At 39.5% G+C, this 18,718-nt stretch overlaps 1 protein-coding gene and 1 long non-coding RNA gene across 3 annotated transcripts in view; one reads left to right on the top strand and one right to left on the bottom strand.

Moving 5' to 3' along the window:
- LOC109973371 (A disintegrin and metalloproteinase with thrombospondin motifs 20) overlaps positions 1–18,718 on the top strand; it is a 72,232-nt gene that overhangs the window by 42,471 nt on the left and 11,043 nt on the right. The window contains 10 exon segments of the mRNA XM_020622905.1: positions 1–149; positions 549–713; positions 1,136–1,306; positions 2,064–2,183; positions 2,668–2,775; positions 4,963–5,127; positions 5,792–6,061; positions 7,398–7,559; positions 7,767–7,943; positions 18,458–18,625. The exon segment at positions 1–149 is cut by the window's left edge and continues 8 nt beyond it. Coding sequence (XP_020478561.1) covers positions 1–149; positions 549–713; positions 1,136–1,306; positions 2,064–2,183; positions 2,668–2,775; positions 4,963–5,127; positions 5,792–6,061; positions 7,398–7,559; positions 7,767–7,943; positions 18,458–18,625 — 1,655 coding nt within the window.
- On the bottom strand, positions 11,635–16,691 carry LOC109973378 (uncharacterized). 2 transcript variants are annotated; one of them, XR_002276810.1, is made up of 3 exons: positions 16,566–16,691; positions 15,574–15,627; positions 11,635–14,513 (listed from the first exon to the last, which is right to left on the bottom strand). It is a non-coding gene; the product is annotated as an uncharacterized LOC109973378 (long non-coding RNA). The 2 variants fall into 2 exon arrangements; XR_002276809.1 differs by having other exon boundaries at positions 11,635–15,627.

Here is an 18,718-nt window from a genome sequence, read left to right as displayed (position 1 = left end):
ATGTTCAGTGTATGAAGTACAGCCTGGTGAAGAGACAGAGTGAGAGGATGGAGCCTAGCATCTGTAGAGACATTGCAAAACCTCAGACTAGAGAGCCCTGCCATGGGGACTGTCTGCTGAAGAGCTGGCAGTACAGTGCCTGGTCACAGGTACACTACAGTCTGTGGACAATTTACATGAAAAGAGTTGCTAGACTAAGACTCCGATCCACTTAAGGGGCATATATTCCAGGATTGTGCTCAAACATATCTTTGTCACATTTGATTTGATGCAAAATGGAATAGAGTCCTCTCTACCATAAAGTGAGCCATTCTAACTGTTCAGAAACAGCCTAAAAATCCTAAAAATTATACTGTATTAATGTATATACTCTGTGCATTTCTCTTTTGATGTAGGCTATGCATATAATAGTGTCTTCAAAATCATTTTGACTGAAAATTTGTGATTTGCACTACAGTTTTATTTCCAATTTTATAAATATTTTTTAAAATGATATGAGATAGATGATTTAAGTGAGATGAACATGGTTGATTTACTGTTGTTAACAGTGCTCTAAGACATGTGGACATGGGAGCCGTAGCAGAGAGGCTTACTGCATGAACAACCTGGGTAGACGTCTGGTGGACAGGGAGTGCAGCGAATACCAGAGGGTGGTCACTGAAGCCTGCAACGACCAGCTGTGCCCGAAGTGGACTGTTAGCGAGTGGAGCGAGGTTGGTCCTTGTCACACAGTGAGGCATGCTTTAATGGCCACACACAGATATACTCATAAATGCAGCAAGAAGGAATGAAAATAATTTCTTCCACAAACTTCAACACACCTAGTAAAAGTTCCCTTCACCACAGCCTATCAAAAATGGTCATTTTAGATGATTTAGTTAATATTGCTGTTAAATTGTGCTGCATACTATTGAAAGGCATATCTATTATTTTGTCCACCCCCACTGACACAACTGTGGGAGACCGTTTTGGGCGATAATAGGGCTGTCCCTTCAACTATTTTGTAAAAGTGGATTGTGGACTTTGAATATCCACAAGCATACACTCATGCACACATTCCACATTAATGACTTTTTTCCTACCTTTTCCACCATCTTCCTCAAACCTACCTCCCCCACCCTTCTCTCCCTACCAGTGCCTGGTGACTTGTGGGAAAGGGATGAGGCACAGGCAAGTGTCCTGCAGCATGGGTGCTGAGGAGGAAAAGCTGAGTGAGCACTTTTGCAACCCGTCTAGCAAACCACCCACCGTGGGGAGCTGTGAGCTACCCGAGTGTGCAACCTGGCAGGTTGGCGTCTGGGGAGCGGTGAGACCTGCACGCACCCACACACATAAATTAGACAAAGACCCACTGCGGCGAGGTGACTTGATGCAATATTTGACTGAGGAAATGTGTTTCATGTGTGGCTTGTCACCCAGGAGTTTGGCTTGTATCTGTTGCTCTGCGTGTGTGCATGTGTGTGTGGTCACAAAGAGAGAATGTGGTGTGTAGGTGTCACAGTGTATATTGAAAGGTTGTGTGTGCTTGTAACCTTATATGCCAGTGAGTTATGGAGTGTGCTCTGACTCCAGCTGCCATTTCCTTCATGGTGCTTTCACTTTGCCCTCGTATCCTGTCAGACTAAACCTGACCCACAGTGTATGAACACACACACACACACCTTCTTTTGCATTCAGATTTCTAAGTTGCCCTCTAGGAGATTTAACTCAGTTAGGGTGAAACACAAACTGACTAAAACATGTATGAATGGGCATTTAGTTTATACATGTAGATCTTTTGCCCTCACACATGTTTGGGTGAAATCATAAAGTGATATTTATAGGACTGGAATAAAATGGCTTGTAATTTGTTGCTCAAATATACCTATCCTGTGTCCTTATGTGTGGGTGTGTGTGCAAGTCAGGGTCTTGTCTAGGCTCTGCTGAACTGGACCTTGACTGAGGCCCCGTCTAAGATATCAACCTTGACGTACTCAGAGTCTGAGATACGTAGCTGGCTGTTGACTGGACTTCTCTCTTGTTGTGTTTCTGTGTGTGATTCTATGTGTGATTTTGTCTTTCAGTGTGGGGTGACCTGTGGCCATGGCTACCAGATAAGAGCTGTGAGGTGTGTGTCGGGGGACTATGGTGACACAGTAGATGACAGAGAGTGTAATGCTGCAGCAAGGCCCAGAGACAATCAGGTAAAACAAAACTCATAAGTGCCAACCCACTAATCAAGCTGCTCAGGTAACCAAAAGCTCGACATTCAAGGCTGACCCTTATTTGTCTCAAAGTGGGTTCTTCATGGCTAAACACATAAAAAGCTTGGCATAAAAGCTTAATTAAGGTTAATTAAAATTTAGCATATTGCTAGCTGAAAATTTAGCACATTGGTTTAAAGTGATTTTTACCCTGATTTTATTTTTCCAACAAGTTTGAGCTTGAAACACTTTGTCATTGTATGTACATAACGGTACAAACAATGACATGGAGTTAGCTACTCATAAAAAAAAAGCACCCAGAAGGAGATAAATAATAAATCGAACTAAACAATATAAATGTGATACTAAATAAACAATGTGGACAGGATGACTAGTAAAAAAAACAGTATTAACATCTTAAAGGCGCTTAAAAGAGTAATGTAGCATAGCTCATTATATTGTGTTTGTATATTTGTATCTGTAGGACTGTGAGATGCCAGAATGTCCGTGGGCCTTTCCAGCACAAAGCACAGCTCGTCCTGACAACTCGGCTCAGCTCCTGATTCAGTGGAGATATGGCTCCTGGACTGCGGTAAGAAAACAAGTAGGGTTTATTGGGTCTGTCATGGTGCCTTGTTATATATGAATATACAAAAAATGACAAATCACAAATTCTTTCTGTATGAGTAGCTTGAGGAGAATGGTCTGCCAGACTTTGGAATCAGACTTACCTCTGTCTTTGACAAACAATGAAATATGAGAGTACTGATGGAGCACTTTGTATATGTGTGTTTAATAGAAGGAAGCCACACTCCTATAATGGTGGGTCTCCTGCACATGTGTTTACAGATTTCAGGTTGACATATTAAACTTTATTTTGTTTGCCAAAATTCCTTCAGATACACAGGATCATAATCCTCTTTAGCATTGTCTCTTTTATCCCCTGCTGCATTTACACACCCTTACACACACACACACAGAGGCTCTACTCTCTGAGAGGCCCCTCTGTCTCTCCCATACTTTGTATCGTTACTCTTTGCAAATGAAAACCAGATTTAATCTAAACACAAGTCTACAGTTTCTAAGACTGACCCTCATCTGTCATTCTGAAAGTCATTGTGAGCTCACATGTCAAAGAGACCAGCACCAGTGTGGTCTTATACTACATGCATACTTTCCCCAGAGCAGTGGATATGAGAGGAATATTAGTATGCCTGTTTGAGCTGGAGCCATTTGATTGCATTAGGTATTCATCACCTCAGGAGTTTACTATGATGTCCCAACGAGATGACAAGGTGTTAGAAATGCTCGCACACAGGAGGGTGAGTGAGCGAAAAAAAGAACGGACCCAGATGGCTGACTTCAATGCAAGCAATATTTATTCGTGCTATACAGACTATATACACAGGTTAGGTGAGAAAGAAGGCTAAACAGGGAGATGGGGATGAGAATGACCAGGTGCTGATCAGCAGGCAACAACAGTACATGGGAGGCATAGATGAAGCTGGCCTAGCTGCGGACACTAAGGTCACTCCTGGGCTGGCCGGTGGAAGTGGTAACGGCTGAGGAGACAGAGTAGAGATGGGTGGTAAGTAGATGGAGTCTGACGACTGTGTACCGACCTGGCTGGTGGAGGCTGGAAGACTGGTGAGGAGATATGGTCTGGAGGTAACTGTCCGTGGAGTGGGTTGAGAGGAGGAATAGAGCAGGTGGACGAAAGGAAACAAAACGGGATAAACATATACACACTGATGAAGAGAATGGTGCTGGTTGTTGGCCTGAGAGCATCAACGAACTGGCAAGGGAGTAGTAAGTGAGCTGGGTATAAGTAAGGTGAAGGACTAATGAAGTGCAGCTGGTGTTAATCAAGGGATGTGAAGCAGGTGTGCAAGGTGGTGTAATCAGGAGCCAAAAAAACAAAGAGAGGGAGGTGAGAGAGGCAGGTAGCCGGGCAAGCCTGACACAAGGGAACAGCTATAGTATAAGCAGATGAGAACTGATCAGGGAGACATTTCAGGCTGAGAAAATCCTAAACACATTTATTTGTTGCACCAGGGGAAGAATCCATCATACATAATTTTCATGAAAAAATGTTGCCATATCTATTACTGTGTAAGAAATTTGAGACTAAGAAATGTCTTTAAATGTGCTGCTTTTTTACAAGCACATGAACACATGATACTGGTCTGCAAAAACCACAGACAAGCAAAATGTGTAATTACAGAAGAAACAAACCTGAATCCACTTCTCATGCAGTCAGTCTAGCTGAAAAGCACAAGAGCCTTCACTTCAAAACCAGTTTAATAATCGAATGGAAGTGGTTCATTATTCTGCATTCAAATTTTAATAATAGCATCATCCTTAAACAAGATATTTGATTTTTAAATTGTTTTACAAAGTCTTCTCAATACACAGGAAGTGATTGAAAGTCTGCACAGGATTAATCAAAGAATTAGGAATGCAGATCTTTTACACACATTTTGTAATCTTTGATAAGAAAAAGAGTCTGTTTGGAAAATTCAAACTGAAGATCATTGCATCTTACCAGTGTGACTTTACACCTTCCCCGCTACAGGTTCGATAGACCTATACAACAGATACTTAATATGATGATACAGCATACTGTACTATACTCTTGTTATCATTTGGGGCTGTACAGCCCAGCTTACATGACAGTATAGTACCTTATGATTTTATAAATTTAGAGTCAGGAAGAGTATAATATAGTTAACTTTACACCTGAGACACATATTTATCTCAGTTATCTCATTGTCTTCAGTGCTCTGTGTCCTGTGGCAAGGGGAAGCAGGAGCGTTATGTCAGCTGCAGAGACGCTCAGGGAGGAGTCGCTGACGAATCGTACTGCGCCCACTTGCCCCGCCCCCCGGAGTCGTCTGCCTGCTTCATCCCCTGTGGCCAGTGGGGTGCTGGGGAGTGGTCTCCTGTGAGTAATAAATCCAACCCAGTGTCCAGTCAATACAGATACAGATGGTAATGCTGTGAGCTCGGACAGTTAAGTCTTGATTTGTGAATGTCAGCAAGGCGAGAGAGCCAAAGCTCGTAATGGTCTCATTAAAATCGCAGTGGGATTGTTTAACTGGTGCCTAGGATGATTTATCATGTCTTTTTTTTTTTTTTTTTTTACCATACAGTATGTTCACATAAAATGCAGTGCTTTTAAATGTAAAAGCCCAAATGAAATATTTCTGAGAACAAGTTCATTAAGTTCATGTCACATTAAGTTGATTTCTACTCCTGTTTTATTCACACTTCATGACTCATGGGGGTTTCACATCACAAGGCGTGACATTGTGAAGCAATACATGAGAACAATCAATGAAAACAACAGTCCCCAAACTTTATTAGGGGAATAAATCTGGGGAAATAGGTCAGGTAAACTAGAAGATGGTGAGCAAGTGATTAGGTGCTTTACTTTAATGATATTTCTGCCTTTGAAAGAGATCTAGCACTCGCTGTATTGTGAGAATTAGAGGAATCCTTTTTCAGGATTAAATCGCTGCTTAATTGTTTAAGTTAATTGTTTGTTTGTGAAATTGTCAGTCCCTCATATTTGTTGATAACACATTTGTTTCTGTCCCCTGCCACAGTGTTCAGTCACATGTGGCGTGGGAAGAACCACCAGACGTGTGGTCTGCTCTAACTACCACCAGCCAGTGGACGAGGCTTTCTGTGAGCCAGATGAGAGGCCTGTGACAGAACAGGAGTGTACTGCTGCGCCGTGTTCCTCTATCTACCATCGCCAGCGCATCAACGACCAGCCCTACGGATACCCCCAGGACTCAAGACACCACCCTGGCCACAGCAGCTGGAATGTGCCATCAGCAGACAACCAGTGGAGGACTGGACCCTGGGGCGCAGTATGTTTGTAGAAATAGTCTTGTATAGAAAATTCCAACCAGCATTTACATAGCTTTCTGTAAAGGATTTTACAAAGGACGTCAACCTCCATGTGACAAATTGCAACCCATACTCAGGTCTGCAGTGCATGTGCATGTGTATGCATCTATACATGATGTTGCACCTGCAGTTTAAATAGAGGCATCAACATTCTAAACATACTATATCTGTGTAACCAAGAAAATCTTTAGGCTCTTTCAAGCTGGAGCTTTAAATCTCAGGCTGAAAGTGACAGGGCACCAACAAACCCAAAATGGACATGAGCTGTTAAGGCTCTTTATGTTCTTGGCGTTGAACACAATTGGCTCAAATACAGGCAGAAGGCTATTTTTATTGAGCAAGTTCATCTGTTTTTATTATTTATTGTATATCTGTATGGTAGTTTTACAACTGTAAATTAACATTTTGTTATGAAATTGCCCTTGTGCATCCAACCTTATCACAAATACTAGTGCAAAAAAGCTGTTCTTGGCTCTACATGGTGGAGGTGCAAAACAGACCTTAACAGCAGTTCACAAGTAGCTCATGTGATCCATAACCACATACGTAGGATGGCCTTTAATTTTTAATTTAGTGTCACTCTGAAATGCATTTCTCCACATTTAATTTTTCTGTCAGTGGCTGTTATTTCCTCAAAAGACCTAGTTATTTTACTCTGGAGCTCTATTATGATGATCAGTTTAATGTTGTTTTTAGCAGGAGATAAATGTTTTGCAGGTTTTTTTTATCTTCTTTTTCTGAAAGACATACGAACATTCTCATGTTAAAATCCCCTCAGCAGATGCACTTCTCACTCTTGTAATCAGACTGGAAGCACTACTGTTCAGGCTCACTCTGTGCTTTCCTCCCTCACACTGAGAGCTCTGAATGTACTCACTCCCATTGACAGTGCGGATGTATCATTTTAATTGGATACAGCGTGTCCGTACTGCTCTGCTCAAGGCTATGCTGTTCAGTGTTTCAGTTGTCCCTCATGTGCTGATGTTTTCCATCATAAGAACACAGTTTTGAACAGGGCAGCTGGGTTTGGTCTTGGTTAGACTCAGGTAAATTCAGCATAACATATTTTTTTGTTTGGAATTACTTTGAGTGTGAGATTATTTTGTCACAGGGCTCTTACAAACTTATCTAGTGCTTTCTGAAGCATTTAATTGTATCCCATGGTTTTGTGGGGAATTTTGGTTATGTAATAAGTGTAATAAGAAATGAACTAACTTTATATTAGGAGTGATTTGGGGGTGTATTTGTGTGTGTATATGTTGTAGTTCTCATAGAAACACTGTATGTGCTTGGCAGTGTTCCAGTACCTGTGCTGGAGGCTTCCAGAGGCGAGTGGTGGTCTGTCAGGATGCTGATGGACGCAGCAACAGCTACTGTGATGAGAGAGTCAAACCTGCCGAGTCCAAGAGCTGTGACTCTGGGCCGTGTCCTCTGTGGAACTACGGTGTCTGGGGAGAGGTGAGCTTTGATTTCGAGTTCAAAACACAGCTTCTGCTAGACTCTTCAGTTTGGTCAGCGAGAACCTTATTACATTTCCCACACACCTTTTGTCTTTCATCCTTATTGTCTATTATTTCTTCTCAGGCATGAAAGAACTCTTAGGTTAGTCAGGTCAAAGGACCAGTATAATAATATTAAGCATAATTTTTTGTTTGCTAACCTCAGTGCACCCAGACCTGTGGTGGAGGAAGGAGGACTCGCCTGGTGGTGTGTCAGAGGCCCAACGGTCAGAGGCTTAACGACTACAACTGTGACATCTTGGACAAGCCACCCGACACAGAGCAGTGCAATCTGCAGCCCTGCCCAGGCTCCGCCTCCTGGCACCGCCGACCATGGAAGCCGGTACGATAGTACTAACCCGTTTTCCTCCAACACTTACCTTCCTCACTGAGGGCTCATCACTGTGAGTAGGCACGATGTGTGCTAACATGACTTCAGACATGTGTACTGAGTGTGTTTTTAGCCTAAAGCTGCAGGAGTCTCTGGAGTGAGCTCTGGGTATCTAGCACCACTGTTGGCTCAGCAGCTCCAGCCCACCCAGATGGGCCCTGCAGTGGCATGGTGCTGATTAGAATCAAGAAAAAAAAGGGAACATACACAAAAACGCAAAGCTGCTCCACTTAGGGGATCATTAATAACACATGGATCTCATGTTGAGCCAAGACTCCAAGTTAAAACCTGAAAAATCAGAACGGTGCCATATATTAGTAGAATCATAACTTTAGAAGTTATTTATTTCATATATGAGGCGTGAAGTAAATGTTCCTTGTTGTCGTTGTTGTCTTCACCCTGTATCCGAAGTACACAAGTGTATATTTGTGTATAAGAGTTAATATTATGACCATTGAACAGCAAGAAATGACTGCCAGTGTATGTTGTACATCTATGTTTGTACAGTATGATTGTCTTTCTCAAGTAGTATTTTCAAGTATTTTTCATTACTGATATTTAATATTTTTGCTGGTGCTCTTGTTCAGAACTCTCGTGTCTTTCTATGAGTAAATACAATATGTACAGAAGAAAATATCTTCCAATCAAGCTTCATCAATAGTCCTGATAATGTCTGTTTTCTTAATTTGAAATGCAATTTAAAATGGCTTGTTATATAAAAAGATCTGAAATCATCACTGTCACAATAGTAAAAAAGAAAACATGAAACAAAATACAAATTCATTTTAGAAACAATATCTGTAAAACAAAAGTAAGAATCTTAAAAAAGCACAGGAAAGAATTTTTCATAAAATATTGTTACTTTAAGTTTAAATAAAGTATATTGTCTGGAATATGATGTAGGAAAGCAGGCATAAATATAGATAAACTACACTGTAACTGCCACTGAAGCATTGTTCTTCACCTGCTTCTTACTTTAAATACAATCAAGCTATTGGGCAAAAAAAAAAAACATCTTCCATGTTCATGGAAATGTCAGACACGTACATGTATCTGTGAAAGGAGGCCAGGTCAGATTTAATCCAGTTGTTCTCATTCATGTGGCAAACAGTCACATTAACAAAAACTTTCAAATGTACTTTATAGTGAGACTGTGATGTTTTCCTGTCATTATCATAAGGTGCTATTAATGATATAATGGTACATTTTTGGTATCATGAAGAATAGAGTTGTATTATATCGTCAGGCTTAGAATGAGTTAATTTATTCTGTTAATGCACAGTAGGCGGCATCAGTGCAGATTACTGAACATAAAACTGTCAGTGCAGTAAATCATGGTTGCTATTGAGCCATGCTTCATCAGCATTCATCATTGTCCATAAACAAACGTGCACACACAGATACCTCCTCTTTATATAGTCCTTTGTTGTTGTTGTTGTTTTTATTCCTTTGGTGGGTTTTTGTATTTCTGAAGGGTTTCTTTCACATGAAACCTATGTATTTGTTTTCAATGTTGATTGGTAATTGCTGAAGCTTTAATTCTTTGTTCTACTTCAGAGTGATGTAACACTTTACTTGAAATTATATGTCATTACACACATGGGATCTGAACAAGTCAGGCTATTCAGCCTGGGACCAAGTTACTCTTCAAGGTTTGTGATAATGGGCAAACACGCAAACATGCAGCTCTCTCTCACTGCAGGATCCACAAAAGGCTACATTTACAGGATACAATCTGTTTATGTGTTGGACTCTGAATCAAGCACTTAGACACTATCCAGTGGTTGTGCAGCTGTGTCGATTCAGGCTCCTGCAGACATTTTGTGACCAATCACAATTTAAAATCAGCACTGTGAATAATATATTGGTCAAGGCAACAGAATTTGATTATGACACACATTTCATGTGAAGTGTTGCACGTACAGTAGGTGTGTATTTATGTTGCTGTCCTCTCTACTGAGGACGCCTGCAGTCTCCTTTGTGTTTTGTCTCCTCTTGCTGTACAGTATGTGCCACTCACAACCAAGACTCAACCATGGCAGTGTCCCCCTCACAGCTTCATTTATTTAACCCTGTGGTTGCCAGTCTCAAGGGGGACAATGCTCCTTTATTTTTGCATAATTTCATGAGTGTTTTTTTTATATTTATTTCATTCAAATGCAAAAAATACATCACCATGTTTAATTAGCTTTTTCCCACTGTAAAGATTATTAAAGAAACATAACTGTGAAGTATGTGTTGTTTCTCAATGCAGAATTTTACTGAAAAACAAAATGTAGGTCTGTACCTTTAACAACTTTAATTGCTATGTACTCTAAAATTCATAGTTCAGGGTTATGGACATAGCATCTACAGTGTCTCCCTTGGGAGCAACATTTGGATGAGCAATAAAAATAACAGACAAATGTAGGACTTAAAATATATACAGTAGTTTATTACTGTAGAAAGTAAGCTGTTTTAGTTAAGACACAGGAGTCAGCATTGTAGTATACTAATATGTGCTGTTAAAGCATGTACATGCAACATATCTGTGGTGGTGTAGGCAAGTTACTGGCAATAGCTAATAGAAAACACTTTAAGGTCATTATGTGCTTGTTTTGTGTTTGACCTTCAGTTGACTTTTTTATATTAATTCAGTCTTTGGGGGTATATTTATAATCTCCGTAGTACTTCACATACCCTGGCGTAACATAGTGTATAAACAGTGCAGGTGTTTTCTTTTATTTTAACATTTTGTAATCTCCCTGGAAAAAAAACACACTCAGGCCAAATGAAACTTTGGCACTGAGTGGTTCAACTGTTTATATTGTATTAATTGGACTTGACGTAATGCATTTGGCAGGAGACTGACAGATTATTACTTTTACTATAAAAAGAATTGGTATTAATTCATGCCAGCAAGGGTTGTTTAGCTGAAGAGATAGAAAAGTAAGACCTAAAATTATTTACAGAATACTACTAAATGAATTATATACAGTGTATATATAGTTCTCATGGCTTCAGATTGTGTCTTACCTCATGTACTGGCCTATTCCTGGCCTCTTCTGTATCTCCCAAATATTTTTAATGTTAAGAAGAAATAATTACATATTTTGCACAAGCAATATCAATGAATGAAATCTTTGTATTTTTGTAAGTTTTATCACTCCAGTATATCAAATGTCATGCATATTTTAAATTTTCCAGAAAGATTTCGTGTTATTGTATAATGATGTATAATATAATAGTTACATTATGGGGACCTAAACCTGTTAACACACTTACATTGTGGGGACTCAATTATCCTTGTGGGGACCAGAGGGTCAAATCACAGAATTTTAGGGTGGCAACATGGTTAATTTTAGGGTGATGTTAAGTGTTGGTGTCAGGGTTAGGTGTTAGACAAGTAGTGGTTATGGTTAAGGTTAGGATAAATCTACAGGAAATGAATGTAAGTCAATGTAAAGTCCCCACAAGGAATGAAAACAGTGTGCATGCATGTGTGTATGTGTGTATATGTATAGAAAGCACACAAAACAATTTTCACATTTATTGCACAAAATACAAATAGCAGACATGTTGACCATGAACCATCAAGAATGTAAATATCATTAGCTAATTGTAATTATCCTAAAAGCAATGTCGATGCCAAGTGTGTGCAAAGAACAACAATACAACTGTGTGTGATAAAACTGGCAACTGAGGCACAGTTTTAGTCATTTATTTCTGTTTGTTGCTAATAAAAACATAGTGTTTCCTGTCAAGAGTGGGTTTCCCATGAAGGGGGATCGCAGTTCAACATCTGTGAACTAATCATGCTGATTGAAATTAAATCCACATGCATAACATTGACAAACCTATTTAGGTCTGAGGGCAGTGGGCAAGAACATTATCCAAACCTGTCACCCTGGGGTCAGTTGGTCGTGACATCAGTGGGCTTGTGTTTCCTGATCCTGCCCATGTGCCAGTCAATTGTGACCAATTAAAGTGGTGGGTGGAAGGTCCCCCTTGGTCCTCACTAACAGGGTTCTGCTCATGGCTTTAATTTAAATCTGAGTCGGGAGATAATGTTTCATTTGGGCCTTTGAGAGAAAGCAAAATATTCAGTTGATGATTTGCTGGTTAAAAGTCAAGCACTATGGCTTACAGTTTTTTGGCAGATCATTAAGGTTTGGGAAGCAGAAAACCAGATGCTGTGAGATGTTGTGTAAAGATACAAAATATTTGGATCACAGCTTAACTTTCACATCAAGGATGTAAGTCTCTTTTAGGTCAAGCCCTTTGGATAACATGAAGAAACATAATACTCACTCGAATATAAGTTTTCTTTGCAAGCATTTGCATAAACATCCTTTTAATTTATTGCAGTTTAGAGAGCAGTTAAAAGAGAATATTAAGCTCCATCTGAAAGAATAAGAGCTGACTCCGAACCAGAATTAGTTTGCACTGGACACTGGAAGAAATTAAGAGAGGAGCCCATGTACTACATGTTATGCTGTGGGAGATCTGATTAGGAGCTGATGCAGTGAGATAAAATGAGATCAGACAGGGCGTGAAAGTCTGGAAGTGTTTAGTGTGGTTTACCTGAAGCCCATCGGATGGTAGGGAACATGGCCTTGCTTTGACACGAGCAGGTAGCGTCTGCTTTTCCTCAACTTGGTTGGGTATTATAAGGTGCTTTGAAGCCTCTATGAGTCACTTCTTAGGCCATACTTGAATGTATTTTCTTCTACCATGAGGCTGCCACCTCAGACTTGATGGGGCCTAGTCCTGTTCAGTCCTGCCAATGCTATCAAGTTGATGGAGTGAAATGGAGTCTGTGGGGACTCGACATCCCCGTCAAAGAGCTTTTCCCCTCTTGTCAGAGAGACAATGATCGATTGGGTTGCCCATTTTAAGTAACAGGAAACTTATAGTCCTCCATTTCAACTCCAGCATTCAAGACTGTGATGTGTTAGCTACAGCTAGGGGGTTAGAGATGTAGCTGTACTTGTATCAAAATGTTTTGGCTGGGTGCATTTCATGCAAGTTAGCTACCTGTCAGCTCTGTTTCTACTTGTTCATATGAGCTGAGCCACAGATTTACCGATGTGAAAAATTCCAGTGTGCAAGAAAGTGCCTGATCCACTATTCATCAGTTATTTCTTCGCTCCCTTCTCCAACATTTAAAGAAAAAAATTCACCCTTGAGTTTTTGTCCACTGTATTTTTTAGGCTGCAGCTGTTTTTGTTATTGATTCATCTGCCAGTTATTTTCGATTAATTGAGTTATCATTTGGTTTGTTAAAATTGTGAAAAGTTTCTCTACCATGCTGTAATATTATGTCTGACAAAGTGTTCCACACCCAAATAAAGAAAAGCAGCAGACCCACATATTTGAGAAACAGAAGCCATCAAATATTAAACATTTCTGCTTGAAATTTTGATTTTAAAGTGGTGTCCAAAAGTTGCTGAGTTTTTAGTTGATCAAAAAACTGATTAATCATTCCAGCACTACATATTTTAAATTTTTTAAGGAGGATTTTTGAGGCGTAGTAAAAAAAAAAATATATATATATTACAAATGGAAGGTCAAGATCTTCCACTTCCCTGAGCTTTTCCATGCTGCCTGTTTGCAGGATGTGGCAAGCTGGCTGCTAAGACAGATTAGAAAAGCAGCTGTGTAACATTAGCCAGAAAAGGGAGTTAGTCTTGGAGACTTGGACGTCCTGTGTCAAAGGTCACTACTTTATAACTTCATGTCATGTTATTCAGTTGGTCTGCTGTTTGTGTTTTTCAAGTTATATTGTCAAAAATCTTTCTAGAAATCTTTCCTGTAGTTATTCCTCATTCCTGTTCATCTGCAGTGCAACAGTCAGCCAAGCCGTGCTGGGTGTTTAACATGCTCATGGAAAAAAAAAGCTCTCAGTGGAATGTTTAGACAAAGAGAAAAACTCAGCTGTTTTGTCATTTCGTTTTGAGTTATGGTTGCTTGGTGTATCTTTTCTAAGTGATGTTGACTTGAAAAGGAAACTGGGCTGAAGCAGCTGTATATGCCTGTTCAACTGGCTGTTTAACTCTGTAAAGATGGCAGCGTTATATGCTGTGACGCTTTAGCCAGTCAGAAGTATTGTATTCTGCTGCTCCTGCAGCTGACAGCCTGTCAGCAACTGAACCAGGAAATTATTTCCACATCATGTAATCTCTGCATCCTGGGGTAAAGTATATAACAAAATCAACTTGTCACATCTGAAATTCATCAAAAGTTGCTGTAACTAAATACAACAAAATATGGCTGTATTTTGCATTTGTATATATTTGCATAGCCTTGTTTTTGATGAATTCACGCTATGATTCTGTAATTCAGAATGTTTTGTAGGAATGATTATAAGCAAAAATAGCACAAGGTGAGTTGCTGTTGGTTTCAAACTAATCTTGGTGGCTTTTATAACCTGATGGATAAAAGATCTATGGCTCTTGACATTCCTCTGCCCCATGATACCGCTCTTACCAGCTGTTCCCATGTTGACAGTGTGCTGTTTTGACTTCTGTCTTTGAAACGTCCCTGCAAAACAAGACCAAGAACACAAAAGCAGCCTGAATGTTCTATCTTCTCTTTTGTTTCCCCACTTTCTCTGATCTAAGCTTTTAATCTGCACCAGAGAACATGATGATACTGCTACAGCTGTAACAAAAATCATGACTCTATCTTAATGTGTCTTCAGTTCCCAGCTATCACTTGCTCTTTGATGGGTTTGCTGTATAGATGGTATTCGGCATCATGCTGTAAATTAAGATTTTGCTGGAACATACTGTATCTCACAGCCTTGGCAATATGTAGCCCAGGGTATAATTCTGCACTCCTTTCACAGTCTTCACTTGCAAGTTTGTTCTTGCTCCAGGTCAGCTCTGGGCTCCTTTGAAGAGTCTGTGTAACTGCAGTTACCATATGCTTGGTATTACCATCCTCTTGCATTGCGAGCATGCTGCAATGTGATAGGAATTCGACCTTGGCTTTCACATTTTAAGATATGGTCTTGCTTAGAATCACTAAATGTAGGAAATACAATATGAAACTCAATTGTTGTCTAAATTTGCTTTTATCAGCTTTTCTTTCATACTCACTGTAATATAGGAAGTATTTCTTCTGAGATGAACAAGAAAAATCATAAAGGTGTTCAACTTTAAAGTTATATTCATAGACTGGCTGCAGTCCTATGAATAGTCATTATACAAATTATGTCATTATAGTGTAGTGCATCATCATGGGGGAGAAAAACTAATGTGAAACCAGCATGTCCACTGTAATACCAGTATATAAAGCTGGAATTGCAAAACCTTGCATTTGGCAAGAGTCACATTCTGTAATACAAGAGGGTCTTTTTGAGTTTAATCTTTAAAAAAGGAAAGAATGGTTTATAGCATGAAGTTCTTATAATACATAATTTCATTCTTGAGGTCTTGGTGTTTGAATGAATGCACAAATACACAACAAAGCAGTTTTGATGTTAGATTGGTTGATAAATGTACCTTCTCTGTGTGAGGTAATGTACAAAATTAGCTACTTTGATTATGACGTTGGCCGAGTGACATATTTAAAGTTTGCATGTGTCTTATTGGTTTACCTGTTCACACTAAAGCAGTAGGTGGGGTCATCTTGAGGTTACTGCCGGTCAATCCTAGATAAAGACAAAGGTTCACAAACAGAGCATCTAATATCATGTTAGATATGTGGAAGAAACCTGTACGAAGACATTTTGTAAAAATAATCAAATTCAAACATCTATTTTTAAAGCTCCCCAGGATGTTATATGGTTTTATTGCATGCAGCAAAGGTAAAAATTAACTGGGTGTGGTTTAACACTCACTTATGTGATTTGTTCCAAAACTTTTTCAAATTAAGAATTGCCACTTTGTAACCACAGTAGCATAATTAAAATCAAATTGTTTGTTACATGAAGTTGTAACTCTCTATGTTTTTCTCTGCAGACGTTCTGTTCAGTCTGGGAAAAAAAAGCTGTTTTACTTGGCTTTGTACCAAATGAAAAGTGGTTGAGTCATTCCATTTTCCATATCATACCTAACCTCATTGGGTTATGCTACATTTAACCCGCCTAATCATGTGAAATTAATTTCTGGGAAATGTGTGAGGGCAGATCATGCATTTACTATGTAACCTACTGATTTATGTGCTGTTTTTCCCCTCTCCTTCTTGGCAAAGTGATCTGAAGGACTAAAGATAGAAATGTTCCTTTCTGGCTAAATCTGACACATTTACATTCATTTGATGTTGACCAATGTGTACTGCGCCTGTTCAAGTCAATAAATAAATGAAAATACTTGAATTTTAACCTATTTTCAGGTCACTGACACCTCAGAAAGGTATTATAATAACACCAAAACATCAGACTGTTTAAATTGAACTTAGCACACATCAAAGAAAAAAGTATATGTAATATTAATATTACATTAATGAAAGTACCATGTTCTATCATAACTGACAATTTCCAAATAAAAAGCACATCAAAATGTACCTATTTTTTCAAGTAAAATAGAAGATAGCAGCTAGTAAGTTGTCACTTGTTGCTAAAAGTAAGCGATACTGTATGTGTCTTACCTGAGTAGGTGCTGGTGAGTGAAGCAGCCCAGCTGTAGATCGGTGAAGCAGAGGTCCCTGAGTCCTTGCCCTGTTGTTGCTCTCACAGATGAAGCTCTCCCCTGGTTCTTTGCTCTGTGCCTGTGCTCTGTGTTACCAGCCCTGATTAACTAATGGCTGACAGATGAGGTTGGCAGGCTACAGGGAGGAGCACATATGGTGTTTTTTTCTCTCACCATTAAAATGCAGATACAGTTCAGCTGGGGGAGCGTAGCCCGTATGGCTGCGATTTCCTTTCTTCCTCCCTTTTTTCTCTTTTTTTTCCCTACTGCTTTTACAGCATTAAGGAGGGGCTAGCACCCTGCACCCACCCAACACGTTTACCTCTGCTCTTGTCTGAGATAGAGGGAGTTCTGTACAGCGGGTATGTGAATCTCCTGCTCAGGGCTAGTCACTCACCTCTGGCCACAGCCTCCGCTTTGATATTCTCTGTCAGCTGAGCCAGCCCTGTGTTTAAAATGCCTCAGTAATTACAATGTGTATGATGCACCACCACTCTTAGGAACAAATGCAAGAGGTGGCTTTGTTTAAAGGAATCAAATTATTATTTTTCTGTTTTTTATTTTGTAGCTTCTAGAGACCGGAGGAAAAAAAAAGACAAAATCCTCAATTTATTTGTGAATTTAGATTCTTCTTCTCATAATCCATTATCTGTAGTTTGATCAGCAAAAATGGGCACACAGACAAAAGTCATGTATTTGGTGTTATGCAACATTCTGAGATCATAATTAGAGGACAATGCAATATTATGTTCATTATCTGGACTGGAAAATAGGCAAAAGGTCACTCTCCTGCTTGCTGTGTATTTGATTGCAGTACCCCATTTTTGGAGTGGCTTTGTATAAGAGTCCATGGCCACGCAGAAATAGCGGCTCCCTAATTGCTGTCTGACCTCATGGAGACTATTTTTAACTACCATCTCAGGCAAAGACCATTTTGAGAGCTTTTATCAGTGTGACTGGGAGTTATTAATTATATATTTTCTTCTTCTTCTTTTTTATCTCTCTAGCTTTCCTGAAGTATTTCTAGGTTTCTTATTGGTACCAGATGATTGTCTTGCCATGCATCCATGTTTCTGCCTTTTTTTTCTTTCTCATTTCTCGGTCTCTGCCATTCACAGCAGCTTAAAGAGTAATTCCTCTGTTTACAGGTTAAATAGTTGGCTGCATTCCTTCAGTGTCAGAGTGTTTGACAAAAGGTTTCAGTGAAATCTATCTGGGTCACTTTGCTGAAATTTGTTTGCCATGTGTTTAGTTGGCCATGAAATGCTACAAGGAAGGTGGTAGTTGCACCCAACACTGTTATGTTGAGGTCTAAATCCTATTTTTGTAGTACTAAGAGAAACATTTTGCTATACGCCAACATTTAAGTACATGGCATGTACACGCAGAGTTCTTGGATTTGTGCTTTTCACTCCAACACAATGGATGTTAATGGAATTTTGTTGTATTAAAAAGTTATTTTAAATCATTCAACAGCAAAATATCTTTACACAAACATTATTCTTATTAAACAGACTTTGCTGTCAATAGTTTTCAGTGAAACTACTTTATAATTTAATAAATACATTTTTCTTCACTTAACTTATAATTAAAGAATTCTACAGCCAATAAATCACACTGAAAATTAAATAAGGTATTACATACCGTGATTTTGAAATAATAGCTAACAATTCAATGTGGAACAACATCATTTAACACCACTTGTCTGATTGTACGGAATTTATAGTTTTGCAGCCACTTTTAGTAGAGATTTAGAGCTGTGAGCTTCAGCTTCAACTTTGCTAATATGCCCCCATTTTCTCTTGCTCTCCAACCAACACCCATCCCTCTTCTCTCCTCTTTCTTCTACAGTGTTCAGTGACTTGCGGTCAGGGGACCAAACAGCGGGAGATATCCTGTGTTTATCAGAACCAAACCAAAATAGGTGAAGAGCATTGCAGTCATCTTCCTCGACCACACACACAAAGGGTCTGTCGAGCCCGGGGATGCCCCAGTTGGAAATCCAACAGGTGGAGGGAGGTATGTTTGCTCTTCTCTCCATCTCCTGTGGCTCACAAACTAGCCTCTCAGGGAACATGATAACAGTAACGGCTGCTCCGTGGCGAGGAACCC

Source organism: Monopterus albus, unplaced genomic scaffold (genome assembly GCF_001952655.1).
Source record: "Monopterus albus unplaced genomic scaffold, M_albus_1.0 scaffold7.1, whole genome shotgun sequence".
Taxonomy (NCBI): domain Eukaryota; kingdom Metazoa; phylum Chordata; class Actinopteri; order Synbranchiformes; family Synbranchidae; genus Monopterus; species Monopterus albus.
Note: the sequence above shows the minus strand (reverse complement) of the source record. Positions and strands in the feature narration are given on the sequence as shown.